At 42.6% G+C, this 19,852-nt stretch overlaps 1 protein-coding gene across 13 annotated transcripts in view; it reads left to right on the top strand.

Annotated features, from left to right (window-relative positions):
- Positions 1-19,852, top strand: part of POSTN (periostin) — a 53,991-nt gene that overhangs the window by 13,839 nt on the left and 20,300 nt on the right. For all 13 annotated transcript variants that reach the window (XM_035140695.2, XM_035140694.2, XM_035140692.2 and 10 more), the window contains exons 7-13: positions 978-1,119; positions 8,618-8,830; positions 9,390-9,524; positions 10,898-11,046; positions 13,604-13,740; positions 16,245-16,375; positions 18,592-18,722. In XM_035140695.2, the coding sequence (XP_034996586.1) occupies positions 978-1,119; positions 8,618-8,830; positions 9,390-9,524; positions 10,898-11,046; positions 13,604-13,740; positions 16,245-16,375; positions 18,592-18,722 (1,038 nt within the window). The remainder of the gene's footprint in view (positions 1-977; positions 1,120-8,617; positions 8,831-9,389; positions 9,525-10,897; positions 11,047-13,603; positions 13,741-16,244; positions 16,376-18,591; positions 18,723-19,852) is intronic.

Raw genomic sequence — 19,852 nt, 5'->3', positions numbered from 1 at the left:
CCCTAAGGGGTGTGTGTGTGAAGCAGTGACCCATGCCCCCCCTGCGACGGCGATCCCAGGGTTCCCCATTAAAGGGGTTGTTTTGAGGGGAGGCATTGGCCGTATGCCGTTAGGTTGTCATTGCTCTCCCCTGCGACGGTGGTGAAATGGGGGGGGGGCTGTCTGCTTGAACAGACGTTCTCCAGAGCCAACCCAATCCCCACATATTCGGGATAACCCTGATGTTCCCCAGATCCCTGGCTGGGCACTGGGAGGGGGAAAACGGCCAATGCCTAAGCCAAAGTCTCCCTACACCTGAAGTTTTAATAAAGTTGTAGCCAAATTTTAATCCCATAACACATTGTCTTCAGTCATTATTCCACGTGGGTGTCGCCCAGGGTTGGGGGGTCTCCGTCTGTCCATGCAAATACGGTAGGTACTGCTGTGGCAGGAAGCTAAACGGTGTTTCCATGCGCTCTGGCACTTGTCATGGTGTTCTGTTGCACCAGAAGAGGCCACATGACCCGGAAAGCTGTCTGTGGACAAACGCTGGCTCCCTCGGCCTGAAAGCGAGATGAGTGCCACAACCCCATGGTCGCCTTTGACTGGACTTAACCGTCCAGGGGTCCTTAGCTACACACACACACACACACACACACACACACACACACACACACACACACACCTACATGTTAATATAATATATGTATTTGGCTTTCTAGCTAATTGTTGGGTAACCAGATGAGCACATGGGGTAAGGAGAGCTTCCTTGCAATGCAGGCATGTACATGTCCCTACTTTTGTGAGTATACATCTAGGAAAACAGCTCTATAATGCTTACATATTATATTATGAGTTGCCCAATCTGGTGACTGTGAAAAAATACTGGTCTTAAGTGGCCATGGGAAGCGAATTACCATACTCAGCTCATTAAAATATTGCTTTTCTGTACAAAAAAAAATCAATGCGCTTAATAACGGCACCTCTTTCTTTCCAAGACTGCTGCCATGGCATCAGATGTGATGGAAACTCTTGGGAAGCCTGGGCAATACACTCTCTTTGCTCCTACCAATGAAGCTTTTGAGAAACTTCCACGCGGAGTCTTAAACAGGATTATGAACGACAAGGTGGCTGCTAAAGGTATTTCTGTAAAGTTGATATTGTGGAAAAAGAGAAAGAGACAATCCATTTCACAGCTTTGGAAAGCAATAGTATGTGCAATTATTTTGAACCCAACTCTGTTCCAGGAGGCATGACAACTGCCTCTAATAAGTGAGATAAGTTAGGGTTGCCGAATGTTGCGATTTTGCCCCAAAAGCTCAACAAAGTTTCTGTCTGGATTTTCACTGTTTGAAATATGGCAACCCTAGATAAGTAATAAATAGCTGTTGAGTCTGCCTTCTTTGTAGGGGAGCCTGGAGTATTGCCCTCCCATTTGCAGCAGCACTTCCCAACACATTCTTTGGATTGTTCCTCTTCAAAACCCTGGGCTCATCCACACGTTTGCCTGACCAGTATTTTGGTCATTTTGTGTATCAATGAATTCCCCAGGGTCTGAGAGCTTTTCTCGCTGTTCCGCAGCTGTGCCTTGCGAAAATCCAATTTTACCTGCTGAAATAAACCTTATCAAATGTGCAAAAGAAAATCCGAAGGGAGATTTTGCTCAGCCAAGCTTCAATTCAATGGGTGAGGTCGGATTTTCGCAAGGCACAGCTGCGGAGAAAATGAGAAAAGCACTCAAAACTGGGGGTTTAAGTACGCTTTGGTTTGAGTACTTTCAGTTTAAGTACTCCACGGACCCGTCTGGAACGGATTCATCCACTTTCCATTACTTTCAATGGGAAAGTTCGCTTCAGTTTATGAACGCTTCAGTTTATGAACAGACTTCCGGAACCAATTGTGTTCATAAACCGAGGTACCGCTGTACTTAGAAAGACAACCTTTCAAACATGTCCTTTTTAGGAAAATAATAGCACCAATGAGACATTAATGTTCACCTCTTGAATATGCCTTATGTTCTATTGTGCTTTGAGCAGAAGAAGTTGACGAAGCTGTAACAGCACCTTTCAGTGTAATTGGTGCGTCTGCTGAGGATACGAAACCTAACCAACTAAGCTCTAGTAAATGAAACTTCCTGCATTTGAAATGCGCTCAGAACTACTCAAGTGGTATACTTTTGTATCCCATAAACATTTACGTTCTATAAAACAAAAGGGAAGTCCCATTAGAATCTTTACAACTAACGGTTACTGCAAGTTACAGCTTGCATCTGTTCTTCTCATTAAGAAAGGGCAGTTGATACATAGACTGTGTAGGAGTAAGCATTTTCCTTGCTTCATATGTCAAAAGAAAAAGAAAGGGAGGATCTCAAGGGAGTCATGCTTAGCTTTAGCAACAGGATATCTGGAAGTGCTCACGAGAAACCATCTCTCAAATGCTATCTTCCTTCTATAAGCTTGCCACAATCTCATTTGATTGAAAATAACATTTCTGCTCCAATTGTTTTAATCATGTCATAACCTTCCCCTTCCCCTTCCCCTGGCGTCTAACCATGTATGTGTAATTCCTTTGTTTATTTGGTGCAGTTGCATGTTGCCCGATAACACAAAGTTCTCTGGGCAGCTTATAATAATACAGTGCTACCTTGGTTCTTAAACTTAATCCGTTCCAGATGCCCGTTCCAAAACCAAAGCGTTCCAAAACCAAGGTGCGCTTTCCCATAGAAAGTAATGCAAAATGAATTAATCCATTCCAGACTTTTAAAAAACAACCCCAAAACAGCATTTTGACATGAATTTTACTATCTAACTAGACCATTGATCCATAAAATGAAAGCAATAATCAATGGACTGTACTATAAAATAAATAAAACAATATTGTAGATGATAAAAATAAAAAATATTTTTTGTTTCTTACCTGCACTGATGATAGTCATTGTTTGGATGGGGGGCTTTTATCCATCTCCACAATGACACAGTCAATCAATCTGACCTGGGTTCCACACAGTCACAAAAACAAATTAACCGAAAAAGCCTCAAAAATAAAAATGCAAAATTAATAGCAAAAACAAAAGCACCATACTTAATCAGTTCCAGAAGTTCGTTTGACTTCCAAAATGTTCAAAAACCAGGGCATAGCTTCTGATTGGTGCAGGTGCCCCGGAAACAACAGCTGACAGCCACATCAAATGTTAAGCTTCTGAAAAACGTTTGAAAACCAGAATACTTACTTCCAGGTTTTTGGAGTTTGAGAACCAAAGCGTTTGAGAACCAAGGCGTTTGAGAACCAAGGTACCACTGTAATAATAATAAAACCCTGAAACTAAAAAATAAGCAACTCAGGACCGCAATACCTCAAGGACTGCCTCTCTCCATATGAACTGGCCCATACCTTGAGATCAGCCTCTGAGACCCTTCTTCGTGTGCCTCCTCCATGAGAGGTCCCAAGGTGGCAACACGAGAACAGGCCTTTTCTGCAGTGGCTCCCCATTTGTGGAATGCTCTCCCCAGGGAGGCTCGCCAGGCGCCTTCATTAAACTCCTTTAGAGGCCTGGCGAAAACCTTCCTCTTCATCCAGACCTTTGGTTGATTGACATCCGATGCCCTTCTAAATGAGTTGTGGGAGGGAGAATTATTGGTTTGCTGTTGTTGTTGTTTTTACTACAAATTTTGTGGGTTTTATATTGCGATTTTATGTTGTGAAGCGCCCTGAGATCTGCGGATGAGGGGTGTTAATTCATATTTAATAAATAATAAGAAACCATAGCAGTATTAAAATCAAAACCAAATAAATACAACAACAAAAAGAGCACAATTGTCCCCAAATTATAAACTCAGACATCCAGGTTGCTTTGAAGGCCTGGGTAAACAGAAAGGTTTGCCTGACCCAAAATATGGTGGCAGGCAAACCTTTCTGAGAAGATGATTCCATACCCGGGGTGCCACTACCAGGAAGGTTGTATCCCTCATAATTACCTTCCTGACTTCAACAGGAGCAGGATTTCTTAAGATTTCAAGCAGGTACATTTGGAAGAAGGTGGTCTTTTAAGAAACCTGGTATTTCAAGGAAGGCATCAGTTTAGAACTCTCTGAGGAGAAAGCAACCTCTCCCATGAGAATTCTCTAGCAGAGCCATTTCCAAATCAAACTGAGGGGTTTTTGACCATGACTAAAGCACTGTCCCTGATAACATTCCAAGACTAAAGCACTGTTCCTGAGAAATTTCTAGTAAAGAAGGGAAAATACAAAGTCAGATGTTTAAGTTAGAGAAGTGCCTTGGCAGTTTACCTAGGCGTCAGGTCTAGTTGTTGGTCTGGCTGTCGATTTTATAACTCACTCAGTTGGCTTTTTTATCTCAGTGGGACCATGCGCCTCTTCAAGATTGGCAGGAAAAGGCTGGAAATGCCTTTAGCCTTACCACTTCTCTAGTAACACCTTTGCCACATGCCAGCTGAGAACCGTCTTACCGGGAGGGAATTCCCAGCTGGGCCTGTTAGATCAATTACCCCACTTGGCACCACAGAAAGTGCTGCATAAAAGGTGGGAAAAGAGTGAAGCTTTCTTTTCCATGTTATCACAAAGCACCAGAAGCACACGGATATTTTAAAGAAAAAAAGAGGGAGTAGCTTCACACTAAAATAGGTAGATGTGGTTGGGGGATAAAATTGATTCTATGGTTACCGACTGACTGGCCGCTAGCCTATTTTGGCCATCAAAAAGGAATAAGTTGGAGAGCAAAAAGAGAAATGTGACCACATTTTGGTGTTGTTGTTGTTGTTGTTGTTGTTGTTGTTGTTGTTGTTGTTGTTGTTGTTTTTAGGGCTGCCTCTATTATGAGGAGTCAATTAGTGTGCTTATTACATGTTTACAATTGTAGGGGAGATTTGGACTTGCTTCCTCAAGTACCAAAATATCTTAGATCATCGCTGACTTTTAAGTGCACTGTAAAGAAAGGTTCAGGTCAAATATTGGTCTCCAGGCAATTCGCATTTTAAATATTTTGTTGTTTAGTCGTGTCCGACTCTTCGTGACCCCATGGACCAGAGCACGCCAGGCACTCCTGTCTTCCACTGCCTCCCGCAGTTTGGTCAAACTCATGTTCGTAGCTTCAAGAACACTGTCCAACCATCTCGTCCTCTGTCGTTCCCTTCTCCTAGTGCCCTCAATCTTTCCCAACATCAAGGTCTTTTCCAGGGAGTCTTCTCTTCTCTTGAGGTGGCCAAAGTATTGGAGCCTCAGCTTCAGGATCTGTCCTTTCAGTGAGCACTCAGGGCCGATTTCCTTCAGAATGGATAGGTTTGATCTTCTTGCAGTCCATGGGACTCTCAAGAGCAGGCATCCCCAAACTGCAGCCCTCCAGATGTTTGGGCCTACAACTCCCATGATCCCTAGCTAACAGGACCAGTGATCAGGGATGATGGGAATTGTAGTCCAAAACATCTGGAGGGCCGAAGTTTGGGGATGCCTGCTCAAGAGTCTCCTCCAGCACCATAATTGAAAAGCATCAATTCTTTGGCGATCAGCCTTCTTTATGGTCCAGCTCTCACTTCCATACATCACTACTGGGAAAACCATAGCTTTAACTATACGGACCTTTGTCGGCAAGGTGATGTCTCTGCTTTTTAAGATGCTGTCTAGGTTTATTTTAAATATAGGGATCATATTATTTGATGAAGGGCTCGTGAGTTTCGCTGTCATGATAGATGTAATAACCTATTAATATAATCCAGAGCTATTATTATGTTATAATAGTGGCAATGGCTAGACTAGTTTCAACAGCCTTGTTGAGAGACAACCAAGTTTAAAATTCCCTGTCCAAAGAACCTCATTAGACTGGCTCCCTCACAGTGTTCCAGAAACTGGACGAAGACTTGTTATGCCACACAGGGGCTAGTGGGGTTCCTGTGTATTGCTTTCTCCTGTGGCTTCTGCTTTTGAATTCAGATGCTGAGTTCATCATAGTATGTTAGGGTTGTGACATTGTGCATTGCTACTTGGGAAACCTGCGGTGTGAACGTGTAGGGCAGGGGTGGCCAACTCCGAAGAGACTGTGATCTACTCACAAAGTTAAAAACTGGCAGTGATCTACCCCCTTTGGGGGGGTTCAGGTCAAAGTTGTTGAGATTTTTTTAGGAAGGAGGAAGGCCCATTTTTTAGGGGTTCAGGTCAGAGTTGTTGAGCTTTTCTGAGGTGGGAGGAAAGCCCTGTTTGGGGTGTGTGTGTGAAGGGCTAAAATGTTGAGCATTTTTTTAGGGGATCCAGAGCTTATTTTTGGGGAGCCAGGGATCTACCAGTGATCTACCACAGACATCCAGTGATCTACCGGTAGATCACGATCTATCCGTTGGACATGCCTGGTGTAGGGTTATTGGCCAAATGCGATTGGGTTTGAGATTCATGTACAGTGGTACCTCGGTTTATGAACACAATTGGTTCCGGAAGTCTGTTCATAAACTGAAGCGAACTTTCCCATTGAAAGTAATGGAAAGTGGATTAATCTGTTCCAGATGGTCCGCGGAGTACTTAAACTGAAGCGTTCATAAACTGAAGCGAACTTTCCCATTGAAAGTAATGGAAAGTGGATTAATACGTTCCAGATGGGTCCGCGGAGTACTTAAACTGAAGCGTTCATAAACTGAACCATGGGTGTAATTGGTTCCGGAAGTCTGTTCATAAACTGAAGCGTTCATAAACTGAAGCGAACTTTCCCATTGAAAGTAATGGAAAATGAATTAATCCGTTCCAGATGGGTCTGCGGCGTTCATAAACCGAAAATTCATAAACTGAGGTGTTCATAAACCGAGGTTCCACTGTACTAGAAAAAGTTGTTGTTAATTTATATACTGCCCTTCATCCGAAGATCTCAGGGCAGTTCACAATACAAAAATACAGGATAAAAGCACAAAATAAATAGTTAATCAAAAATATATATACTCCAAGACAAGGACCCCTTGGAACAATGCTGAGGCCCAGTAGTGGACCATAGCGCATGGTTTGAGAAACACTATTCTTGGGGTTTTGTGATAGTGGCATAAGCAGTAGGGGTGACAGAGTACTCAACCTGAAGCGTACTTAACCCGAAGCATGGGTGTAATTTGTTCTGGAAGTCTGTTCATAAACTGAAGCGTTCATAAACTGAAGCGAACTTTCCCATTGAAAGTAATGTAAAGTGAATTAATCCGTTCCAGATGGGTCCATGGCGTTCGTAAACCGAAAATTCGTAAACCGAGGTGTTCATAAACTGAGGTTCCACTGTATAACATAGTAGAATCGTGCAATCATAGAATTGTAGAGCTGGAAGAGACCCCAAGGGTCATCTAGTCCAACCCCCTGCAATGCAGGAATGTTAAGAGACTGGACTGTGAAACCAACACCATTCTAGCAGCTCGGTATGAAGTGAAACTGTCTGAAATAAGCAGCACTGGCACCTTTTGCCTCTCCCTCTGCCCCCCTCCCACAAACAGCAAGTTACTGATTCATCCCACATATTGCCACCAGAGATAATGTACAGGTCTTTTTTGTTTAATGAAACAGTTTAAATATATGTTCTAAATATCCCTAGCTATATGTGCCATTTAATGGTTTTGCTATTTTTCTGCTCATCATTTTGATTCTAATGTAAGTGTAATAAGTTGCAAGGTACAAAATAAAATTCACAATGAAATGTACATTTGAAGGGCTAAGCCCCTGTCCAAAGGCATATAATGCTTGTAAAGGTCTTGTTCGAGTGCAGTCCATACTCACTTTTCTAGTTGGAACAAGCACATAGCAAATGTTTCAACATTTGTTGTTTAGTCGTTCAGTCGTGTCCGACTCTTGGTGACCCCATGGACCAGAGCATGCCAGGCACTCCTGTCTTCCACTGCCTCCCGCAGTTTGGTCAGACTCATGTTGGTAGCTTCAACCAACCCTAAATGGCCTCGGTCCAGTATACCTGAAGGAGCGTCTCCACCTCCATCGTTCTGCCCGGACACTGAGGTCCAGCGCCGAGGGCCTTCTGGCGGTTCCCTCATTGCGAGAAGCCAAGTTGCAGGGAACCAGGCAGAGGGCCTTCTCGGTGGTGGCACCCGCCCTGCGGAATGCCCTCCCATCAGATGTCAAAGAGAAAAACAACTACCAGGCTTTTAGAAGACATCTGAAGACAGCCCTGTTTAGGGAGGCTTTTTAATGTTTAATAGATTATTTTATTTCATTTTTCTGTTGGAAGCCACCCAGAGTGGCTGGGGAAACCCAGCCAGATGGGCGGGGTATAAATAATAAATTATTATTATTATTATTCAAGAACACTGTCCAACCATCTCATCCTCTGTCGTCCCCTTCTCCTTGTGCCCTCCATCTTTCCTAACATCAGGGTCTTTTCCAGGGAGTCTTCTCTTCTCATGAGGTGGCCAAAGTATTGGCCAAAGTATTTCCACACCCTAAAGGTGTGTGGAAATCTCTCTTTTCCCCTAAATACTTAAGAATGTTGTTATGTTCCAATCTCTAGTGGAAATGAACGCCATTATTTACAAAACAAAAGGAAAACTCATTACATTAACTGTTTATAATGGCATTGTATTCTCTAAAACGTACCAGTTTTAGATGGTTGCAGCATGGCCTCAGGTTTCATTTGAGTACTTTCTGTTCTCTCCCCTGTTTAGCTCTGATGAAGTTCCACATTCTGAATACTCTCCAGTGTTCTGAAGCCATCATGAGTGGAGGTGTCTACGAGACCTTGGAAGGCAATACTGTTGAAGTTGGCTGTGATGGCGAAAGCTTGACAATCAATGGAGTCAAAATGGTGAAGCGAAAAGACATTGTGACAAGCAATGGTGTCATTCATCTAGTAGACCAAGTGCTTATTCCTGACTCTGGTGAGTCTTCTTCTTCTTCTTTGGTGATCACTCGTAGCCGAGTAAGATTGTCTTCCATAAACATGGTTTTAGCAGTGAGTCGGTAAGTGACTGTGGAGGCCAATTCTGGATCCTTCCACAGTGGGGACATAATTTCCGGGCGGAAGTTGGTCACGGTGAGGGTTTGCCGAGTGTGCCTTCCTCTTAGCACATTTCTCCCTTTCGTCCTGAGTTTGAGCGTCTTCAAAGCCCATGGCACCTTGGGCAAAAGCTGTTCTCCAGTTGGAGCGCTCGCAGGCCAGTGTTCCCCAGTTGACGGTGTTTATACTACATTTTTTTAGATTTGCCTTGAGAGTGACACACAGGTGACTTCCAATTCTTTGCACTTTCTCTAGTACTAACTGACCACTAAAATAGAGAGGCAGGTAGTCTCAACTAATTGTCTCTTTTGAAGAAGAACTTCAAAACTTATGAACTCTATGGATATTCCTTGTGTATCCTTTTAAAAATATTTGTCTGTTTGGCGAGAGTTTTGGAGCGAAACCTAACACTTGTCCACCCATTTCTTCCTCAATTTCAGCTAAGCAAGTCATAGAGCTTGCTGGTCCTCAACAAACCACCTTCAAAGACCTGGTGTCTCAGGTTGGCTTGGCTGCATCTTTAAAGCCAGAGGAAGAATATACCTTGCTAGCTCCAGTGAATGGGGCTTTCTCCGGTAGGTAGACCGACAGACTTGGTGGCACTAAAAATAACTCTTAAGAGATATCTTAATTATCTTCTTCAACAACTTTGTGAAGAAGTCCAACGTGAAAGATTTGAAACTACTTACAATCACTGAAACTCAAATCCCCTTGATAGATTTAGGATGCTCAGACTCTACAGATAAGTGTTGATCAATACAGGAAGATAGCTCTGTGAGACCTGTTGCTGGAAGTCCTTGGGGCCTCCATGGCTAGGAGTGAGTGCCTGGTAGTTCCAGCTATGGTTGTTTCACTATCATGGGACGTGGGTGGCGCTGTGGTCTAAACCACTGAGCCTCTTGGGCTTGCCGATCAGAAGGTCGGCGGTTCGAATCCCCACGACAGGGTGAGCTCCCGTTGCTCTGTCCCAGCTCCTGCCAACCTAGCAGTTTGAAAGCATGTCAGTGCAAGTAGATAAATAGCTACCGCTGCGGTGGGAAGGTAAACGGCATTTCCATGCACTCTGGTTTCCATCACAGTGTTCTGTTGCACCAGAGGTGGTTTAGTCATGCTGGCCACATGACCCAGAAAGCTGTCTGTGGACAAGTGCCAGCTCCCTCGGCCTGAAAGTGAGATGAGCGCCACAACCCCATAGTCGCCATTGACTGGACTTACCGTAACCACCCAGGGGTCCTTTACCTTTACCTTTCATGGCTTCAAATGGAGAGGCATTCCTGAGGAGCCAGTCTTATCAGCTGCTGGTGGAAGCACAAATGCTGGAAGAGGAGAGTCATTCCTCTGTTCCCTGATGACACACACAGACATATATATGCACCAAGACTGGCCGGACTCAGTTGTCATCACTACAGCCTGTGAGGACAGTAACAGTTAACTCAAATTCCTGGTATGGAAGTGTCTGGATTTGCTTTAAAAAGAGTAAGAGTAAGAGCAAGAGAGAAAATTTTCCCTCCCCCAAATTCCCAATTATGTCTATGACTGAACCACATCCACATCCAAGCTTGGAGCTTGGAGAGGCTCCAGGTGGGTACAAATATGGGATAATGAGGCTCATCTTGACCAAGAGAAATGACTTTCACTGCATCCCAACCTGCCAGAGACATAGTTAAAGGGCCTCCCTTCACACACAGTCTTTTCCCGCACCAATGCATTTATTTGACCACTCAAATAGTTCTTCATGCATCTGAATCCTGTGGAGGAACATGCATCATGGAAGTTATTGCATGTTTTAAAAGGAGGCAATTGTTGGTTTTTGCGTAAATAACAGATGTGAAAGAATGAGGCCAAAGCTGAATGGAGGCGGATAACATTTTCCATTATATCTGAGGTTATATGTAAAACTGCATGGACGAAACCTAATTTAGGCATTGTGTTCTATCCAAACTGTTAGATGACGTCTTATCTACAGACCAGAGGGTCCTCAGATTGATCCTGCAGAATCACATTTTGAGAATGAAAGTTGGCCTGAATGACCTCTACAATGGACAGTTCTTGGAGACGCTGGGAGGAAAGAAGCTCAGAGTATTTGTGTATCGTACGGTAAGTGAATTTTAAAACTCGGGAAACATTTATGACAGCAAAAGATTGCAACATGTTGGAACTGCTGGGAAAGGGCTAGGGTTCTCCAACGTAATCATGAAAATCTACACTATTAAGTTATTTCACTGTGCCTTATTAAAAAACATTTTTTTAAATTTCAGTAATTCTTGGACCCTAAAATTAAATCTGGAATCCTTGCTAAACCATTTTCAACAATTCTATAGTTAAATATGTGACTGTGCTAGGAACCTGGCAGGTACCAGTTTTGAAAGGTATTCTTTACACAGTACAGTCGTACCTTGGAAGTCAAACGGAATCCGTTCTTTCAATCCGTTCGACTTCCAAAACATTAAAAAAATGAAGTGCGGCTTTCTGATTGGCTGCAGAAAGCCCTTGCAGCCAATTGGCAGCCACGGAAGCCCCATCGGACATTCAGCTTCCAAAAATCGTTTGAAAACTGGAACACTCACTTCCGGGTTTCGATCGTTCCGGAGCCAATTTGTTCAGGAGCCAAGGCGTTCAAGATCTAAGGTACAACTGTATAGTTTTCAATATTTACAGTTGGAGAGATCCAATGCCCTTTGAGAATAAGAGTAAATTATGTTGCCCCGTTTTAACAGAAATTGGATTTTACCATGGAAACCCAGTATCCAAAGTTGCCCAGTGATTTTCCCTGCTCTGCTTGTGTTCTTAGTGTTCCTTTGATTTAAAGTGGGGCAGTTGCAATCTCTAAGCAGCCAGGATCCGAAATGTTTTCCTTCTGTATCTGGAGGTAAATCTCATAAGGAATGAGTCCATTGTTTCATCTCCCCAGTGTTACTGGTTAGCAGTCTTGTCCATGAGCTTTTGGCAGTGTGTGGTCTTTGGGAAAGAAGGATTGTAGACGGTTTTACAGAGAGGTGTAGTGAATTATTCACAGTTGTGCTTTTTAATGATGTCTAGCTGGGAGATTGACAGCAGCTGGGAAAATGCATGATTTAAAGCAAGAAACTTGGGTCTTTTAAGCCCAAAATGCATGTGGGGACCCATTTCTTAGTCTTTTACCATATATTTGCATAGTGGTTGTGCTCCTGTTGTGACCCACCTTGGACAGGCTGTGTCCCGCTAGTGGGTCCCAATCCACCAGTTGAAGACCAGCGATTTAACAAATTAGAAGAATAATTTAACAAATTAGAAGAATAAGATTGGAAGGGAGTTCCAATGTGTTGATTACATCAATGGAAAAAATAATAATTTGAGAGAGCAAGGATTGATGCCAGCAATCAAACTGACTCGTTGGAAAGGTGACTACTGAGCCCAATGCTTCTGAGAATCCGAGAACTGAGGCTTTAAACTTGGAAATGGGTTGCCATTAGGGATGGGGAAGAAACTTGATTCACCTCACATTTAAAGGCAAACCTACCTAACTAGCCGTTTCCAAAACAATATATGAGGCAAAGTAGAGTAATCCTTCAAAATTCACACTTTTATGAATTTTGCAGTACAGTTCACCAGCTGAGCAATGTCAAAAACATGTATGCTAGGCTAACGTTGTGTATACAAAAGTATGCATTAAGAGAATTGCTTTGCCAAAAAAATGTGTATATTTGGGGAAATTGCATACAAGAATGTGTGTGTTAAGAGTTCTTCACACTGAAATTCTGGTGTGTTTTCATGTGGATTAAAAATAGTAATAATCACAGACTGATGGGGAAATCAGTAAGAACTGAATTTAAGATTGAAAAAATGAGAAATTGCAAAATTTGCCCATCTCTAGTTGCCTAGCATGAATCATCTCTAGTTGCCTAGCATGAAAATTTGCCCATCTCTAGTTGCCTAGCATGTACCTGGCTAGTTGTACTTTAAAGAACTATACCGAAAGGGAAATCTTTCCAGATTCAGTTTCTCCCATCAATCCAAGTGTTTGATGGGAAAGGTTATCCGGGGAGAAGTGAGCCTTAAAAGGTAAAGAGACCTTTCAGAATATCGCAACCCTGGGAATAATCTGAGCAAGAGTGCAAAATTTGGGTTTTGAGAGTGTTTGAAGACCAGATACTTTTAAAACGGTTTCCTGTTCCTGCCTTGGATTTCCTCATGTCCATCCAGCTTAGCTTGTAAACACATTTGGGGACAACGGTATATTTCAAATACAAACAAACAACTGGCTTTAAGTAAAAATGAATTAAAACATTTCTGTGGTTTCTCCATAGCCAGGAGGAAAAGGTTCCTTCACATTCCCTCTCCTTGCTCCCTTGAAAGGTCCCAAAACAGCTCCAAGTTTTTGTGGACCAAAGCAAACTTCTTGGTCCTATGCAAACATGAGTAAGAGATTCTTTCTCCACTCCATCCATCTAGAAAAAAAGCTGTCTCATTCGTTGCTATACTGCACATTTTGTACAACCAACAGAGAACATTGGTCCCTGAAAAGAACATAAATAAAACACCTGCAAAAGAACTGGGTGAACTACATTTTATATAGCACAAAAGTTTGGAGAAGTTGCATAATCCACAGCTTGTTTAATATGTTTCCCCACAAGGCTGTATTTTGTGATACTTCTGTTTGTTTTTTCATTACTAGGCTGTATGTGTTGAGAATTCATGCATGGTTCGAGGAAGCAAAGAGGGAAGAAATGGATTTATCCACATTTTCAGGGAATTAATTGATCCAGCAGAGAAAACTCTACATGAAGTATTGAGATCGGATAAACGATTCAGGTAAACCATGAATTTTTAACCATATCACACACACACACACCCCAGCAAACTAAACAGACAATTATATACGCTGAGACTGAATGTTGTTGAGAATCATTCTAAAAAAATATAATCTCACCCTCAGTTTAACTGTTGCTGTTTTAGGCTTGGAGTGAAAATTGTCTAAAAGCACAATAAAATCCACAAAGTGTCATGAGTGGATGACTCTTGTCACCAGTTTTAGTGAATAGCCTGCCAATCTGTAACTAGAGGTTTGGGGGATCATAAGGTGAAATGATTATTTTAATACTTAGTAATTTAAGAAGCAAACAGTGGCTCATAAGTCCTCACTGAAATTTTAAAAGAAGAGATCCCAGGAAAACCTCCAAACCTTTCAGACCACAGATAGATGGATAGATAGATAGGTGATAGATAGATGATAGGTAGAGAGATAGATAGATAGATGATAAATAGATAGATGATAGTAGATGATAGATAGATAGATAGATAGATAGATAGATAGATAGATAGATAGATAGATAGATGATAGAATCTTTATTTGCATCATCTGTAAGCCATAGCAAAGGAATCAAATACAATAAAGTTCAGACCACAGTTGGAAGGGAGAATTCCAATTATAATGCTGTATTGATAGAAAAAGCGGCATCTGTGCCAATTTTCCTTATGAGTAACTCAAAGATACAGGAACTGTCTCGGTACTTGCATTTTGGAGCTCTAAATATATACTACCTCTAAATGTACTTTGGCAGATATATTGCGTATGCATGTGAATGTCAACTATTATCATGATCAAGTCCACAAAGCTGGAGGCAATACTGTGCTGCTATATATACAGTATACACACACACACAAACACACACACACACACACAATAATGTTCTCCAGGGAAAAAATCTGACTAGTAGAATGAATCATTTATTGCTTTCCACATTTTCCAGCCAGAAATGTTGGGTGGTATATCAGAAAAAGAGAGGTCTATATTTTCACCGCCTTGCTGTTTGTATCTTATTGCTCGCTGCTCCTATCCCAGCATACTTGTGGTGTTTTCTTTCTTTAGATTCAAGGTGAAGAGATGAAAAGCAGCATCTTTGCTGTTTATGTCTGAAACATCCCAGTAGAATTCAGTCATGTACATTGCCTAAATATAGCCAATACAGCATCCTCCAGATGCTGTTGGACTACCACTACCAGAAACCCTGAAAGCTGGTCATTCTGGCAGGGCCTGATGGGAGTTGGAGTCCTGCAACACCTCGAGGACACCATATTGGCCTTGGTGACCTCCCATCTGAACTGCTGTAATGTGCTGTATGTGTGGCTGCCCTTGAAGATGGTCTGGAGCTGGTAGCTAATGTGGAATGTGGCTTCTATATTGGTAATGGGGGGAGGAACAAAGGGACAATGAGTCGCCAGACCAGAATGTACTGCACTGACTGCCAGTTAGCTACTGGGTCCAATTCAAGGGGTTGATAATAATAATAATAATAATAATAATAATAATAATAATAATAATAATTTATTTATACCCCGCCCTCCCCAGCGAGAGCCGGGCAGCTGACATCAACAAGATGACAACAAAATGTAAAAGAAAGAAAAACAATTGATTAAAATGCGGATTAAAATACAACCCAGATTTTATTTTATTTTTTTTAAAAAAATGCAGCCTCATTTTAAAATGGCCCAAATCAAAACCGTAAGGGAGGGGAAACATAGTGGTCAGACTGAGTCCAGCCCAAAGGCCAGGAGGAACAGCTCTGTCTTGCAGGCCCTGCGGAAAGGTGTCCTGTGAGAGAGTGTTCCACCAAGTCGGGGCCAATACTGAAAAGGCCTTGGCCCTAGTTGAGGCCAATCTAGCCACCTTATGGCTCGGGATCTCCAAAAGATTGTTATTTGTGGACCTTATGTTTTGGGACCCAAGTACTTGAAGCAGCAGCTTACCCAGTGTCAACCATCTCAGACCTTACAATTGGCAGGCGGGAGACCTTGGTGGGGTTTCCACCTCTGGGAGCAGCCTAGTTGGCGTTGACCCATGACAGGACTTACTTCTGGCAATTCCCCATTTGTGGAATGCCAATGCTGGTGAAGTGCATCTTGTTTCCTTCATTACTGACTTCCGGGAGGAATTCAGAAATATCCCTGTTTATCCAGGCATTTGATGGCTGAAAGACACTGTTCCTGGCAACCCTGAAATCACTAGTTGCGTGAATAGGTTTTAAACTGTTCTGAAAATGTTATTGAAATACTTTAAACTTGGTTTTAGATTTTTTTTTTTTTGCACTTTTCAACGCTTTTAAAAGATCGTGATGGTGAATATGATGGTGATTGATTGGTGAATATGATGGTGATTGATGAGTTTGCCACCCTTCACTCCTTCATAATATGAATCTGTCTTTAGGGACACTCTTCTGCCTGTGAACACGTTCATCTGAAACAATAGGACAATGTTCCCATCTTCATGCAGAAACTGGGCAGTTGTCAATTGTTTTGTGCTCTCTTTTCTTCTTCAGCACATTCCTCAGCCTAGTGGAAGCAGCAGACTTAGAAGAGGTTCTTTCACAACCTGGTGACTGGACCTTGTTTGTCCCAACTAATGATGCTTTCAAGGGCTTGACTGAGCAGGAGAAACTGACCCTGATAAGTAAGTAGGTCACAAAAAGCAGGTCGCAGAGACGGTGGCTTTTCTGCCGTAGTCCTTTTCGATGTTGTGAGCAGCACCAGATTTACGTAGAAGCTAAACAAGCAATAGCTTAGGGCCCCACTCTCTTGGGGGGGGCCCAAAAATTTAAAGGAAAAAAAACTGGATGTACATTTCCAAAATATAATATAAAAAAGAAATAAAATAAAACCTACATAGAACAACAGTGTTTTGTGTTGCGTAGGCTCCTATGATGTAAGTAATGTAAGCCTGCTAGCCTGCTCCCTAAAATATCACTGGTTTGCTTATTTCTACATATAGCGTTGTATTTCACTATTAATATACTTCTCCTTAATTGTATTTCAGTTCAACAATTACTTGATAAAATACATATTTTTTTACGTGCAAATGGCGTTAGATACCTATTACAGTGTTTCTCCAAAAATAAGACACCGTCCTATATTTATTTTTCCTCAAAAAAACACACTATGGTTTATTTTCAGGGGATATCTTATTTTTTTCCTCCTCCTGCTGCAGCTGCCTATCACTATGTCTTATTTTCGGGGTATGGCTTATATTCCTTGAATGCTTAAAAATCCTGCTACGGCTTATTTTATGACTACGTCTTAAAATAGGGGAAACGGGGTAGGTCCATAAATTACCATGTAGCATATATTCAACAAAAAAAAAAACAGCGACAATTTGTTGTTGACAAAGGACAGCTGGACATATAAAGGGCCCCATTACCTTCAGTAGCTTAGGGTCTCATCAAACCTAAATCCGGCCCTGGTTGTGAGAGATGCCGTGTGATTTCTCTTGGCCACTTTAGCTTCTCAAAGTCTCTAGGACTGAAAAGAGGAATACACCTCTTTATTCTACCAAGTTCTATAGTAGCTGCAGTTGTCTATTGAAGAATAAAACAACAAAGTTCCTGTTTGGACATTTTGATACTAACCATTAAGCCTTTACAATATAATACTAATTGCATTCATAGACCAGAATTTAAGCCTTTAAAGATCCTTGACTTTTCTTGGAAAAACATCCACTTCCTACAAACAAAGTGCATTCAATTAATAAGTGGATATTTTCCGAGAATTATAAGCATTCAAACTAATAGAAAACCATTTTCATTCCGCATAAGATTAAATGAGTAACTAAGAAGTAATGGGAGAATGCTTTGTTGTAAATGGAATAAATGCATGACATAATGACGTCTCCACATGAAATAAAAGGCTTTTTCTCTCCTTTTCTGCTTTTGGCAATACACACTTCTGACAGTCACAGCAGGAGTAGAAAGAATCTGCATTTTGAAAAACCAGGCAGAGTACACAGCAGACGATTCCAATACACATACAATCATGCTGAATTGGAAGGGAATCAAAAGAACAATGACAGTGAGCCAGGCAGATTTACGACCTTAAGCTTGGAGAATCGAGAGCAGTGATGAGAAAGGGGTGGTGGTGAAAGGTTTATCAAAAGATCCATATTGAAGACTGCTTGTTGTTGTTGATAATTTATTCATACCCCGTCCATCTGGCTTGGTTTCCCCAGCCACTCTGGGAGGCTCCCAACAGAACATTAAAAACATGGTAAAAGACCAGGGCTGCCTTCTGAAGTCTTCTAAAAGTCAGATAGTTGTTTATTTCCTTGACATCTGATGGGAGGGTGTTCCACAGGGCAGGCGCCACTACCGAGAAGGCCCTCTGCCTGGTTTGCGCATGAACATTAAATGAACTTCATCACCATACCTACTCCTGACTGATACCTGTGTTGAATTTCAGGGGCCTGTGAATAGGATATACACAAACTGTTGAAATAAACAAATCAATAATACACTAAAATCCAGCCCTAGTTGATCATCTCTTGGATTATTCACAGTCTACTATGAAACTCTGAACACTAGTAGTGGCCATAACCTTGTTACTGTGTATTTGTTTTATTTTTTACTTTTTCAAGGGTGAAAGAGCCACTGATCTTGTCAGAGGTTCTTGATCCCAGCTCAACTCTCTGATTTTCCTTGTGGGTGTGAAAAGAAACCCGATTTTGAATTTAGGGCATTTTGTTCTGGGATAAGGGGTTAAAAGGTAAACAGGTTCTCTGTAGCACAAAATAATAATAAATAGACAGCTCCCCTGTAGGAAACTTTACTTGCCAATGGAAAGGCTTGGTGAATCATTGATCCAACTGTACTTACGTCCATCACTGATTTTCCTCCACAGGGGACCAAAATGCTCTCAGGAATATTCTGCTTTATCACTTGACTCGGGGAGTTTTCATTGGAAGCGGATTTGAACCTCGTGTGACCAACATCCTCAAAACTATCCAAGGTGGCAAATTGTACTTGAAAGTGGTGAGTACTGAGAGTAACCTTTCGACAAGAATTATTAACCCTGTAATTTAAGTTGAAGGACGGAGACAGTATTCCGAGAGATGTGCAAAACCTGCCAAGAAATTTCTCTGGTTTTGTCAAAACTCTGTTGGCTTCTCTTGCAGTCCCTAAAGCGTTTTTCCAGAAGAGGATTTTCTAACATTGCCTTACCATGTGAATTCCACTATCTAAGATACTAGATTATAATAATATTTATTTCAGCTGTTTGGAAATGTATTCTCTCTTTTTGCGCAGTCAGGTGGAGTCCCCCAAAGGCCCAGGCAGCCAGGGCCGGCCCTACGGCAAGGCCGAGTGGCGCAGGGCGCTAGGACGCCGGGGGGGCGCAGCGCCGACCAGACAGCCGCGCTGGGAAACGGGGCAGGGGGCGGGGCACCGGAGGGATCTTCACACCACAGCCCCAGGGCGCCAGATATGCTTAAGACGGCCCTGCAGGCAGCCCCCGAGCGGAATGATGACACAAGACCACGTTCTATGGGATTAAAATTGGCCACAACTTTATTAAGAATTCGGATGTAGGGGGACCTTGGCTCAGGCATTGGGCGTATATCCTTCCCAGCCCCCAGCTGGGGACCTGGGTAATTTCAGGGTTATCCAGCATGTGTGGGGGTTGGGCTAGCTCTGGAGAACATATGTTCAAGCAGATAGCCCGCTCCCCCTCGATCGCAGCCGCTGGAGAGGGAGGGCAATGACAGCCTATTGCGTATGGTCAATGCCTCCCCCTTAGCCCCATTTACAGGAACCCTGTTATCGCCGCCGCAATGTGGGTGGGGGGTCACCGCCCATGCCCCCCCATTTATGCAGATGACTAAAGGATTCCGCTCAAGGCCTGCATCTGCCAAAGTTGTAATGAATTGCTACGGGAAAGGCAAAACCTGCCAATGCAGGGAAATTCCTTTCCGGCCCTTCAACAGCAGCCTTGTCGTAGCAGCGCCTGAGTGCGTGTACGCCTGTGGAATAAAATAACCTGTAATGCAATCATTAATTTTTGCGGGGGGGGGGGTGAGTGGAGGATGGGAAAGCTCTTGGAGCCATTGACTGCTTCCCAGGAATGACTCTGCTCCAGCCGTGTTCAAGCTAAGGTTACCTCCTCC

The sequence above is a fragment of the Zootoca vivipara genome, chromosome 16, assembly GCF_963506605.1.
Source record: "Zootoca vivipara chromosome 16, rZooViv1.1, whole genome shotgun sequence".
Classification (NCBI taxonomy): Eukaryota; Metazoa; Chordata; class Lepidosauria; order Squamata; family Lacertidae; genus Zootoca; species Zootoca vivipara.
This window is presented reverse-complemented; position numbering and strand designations above follow the sequence as displayed.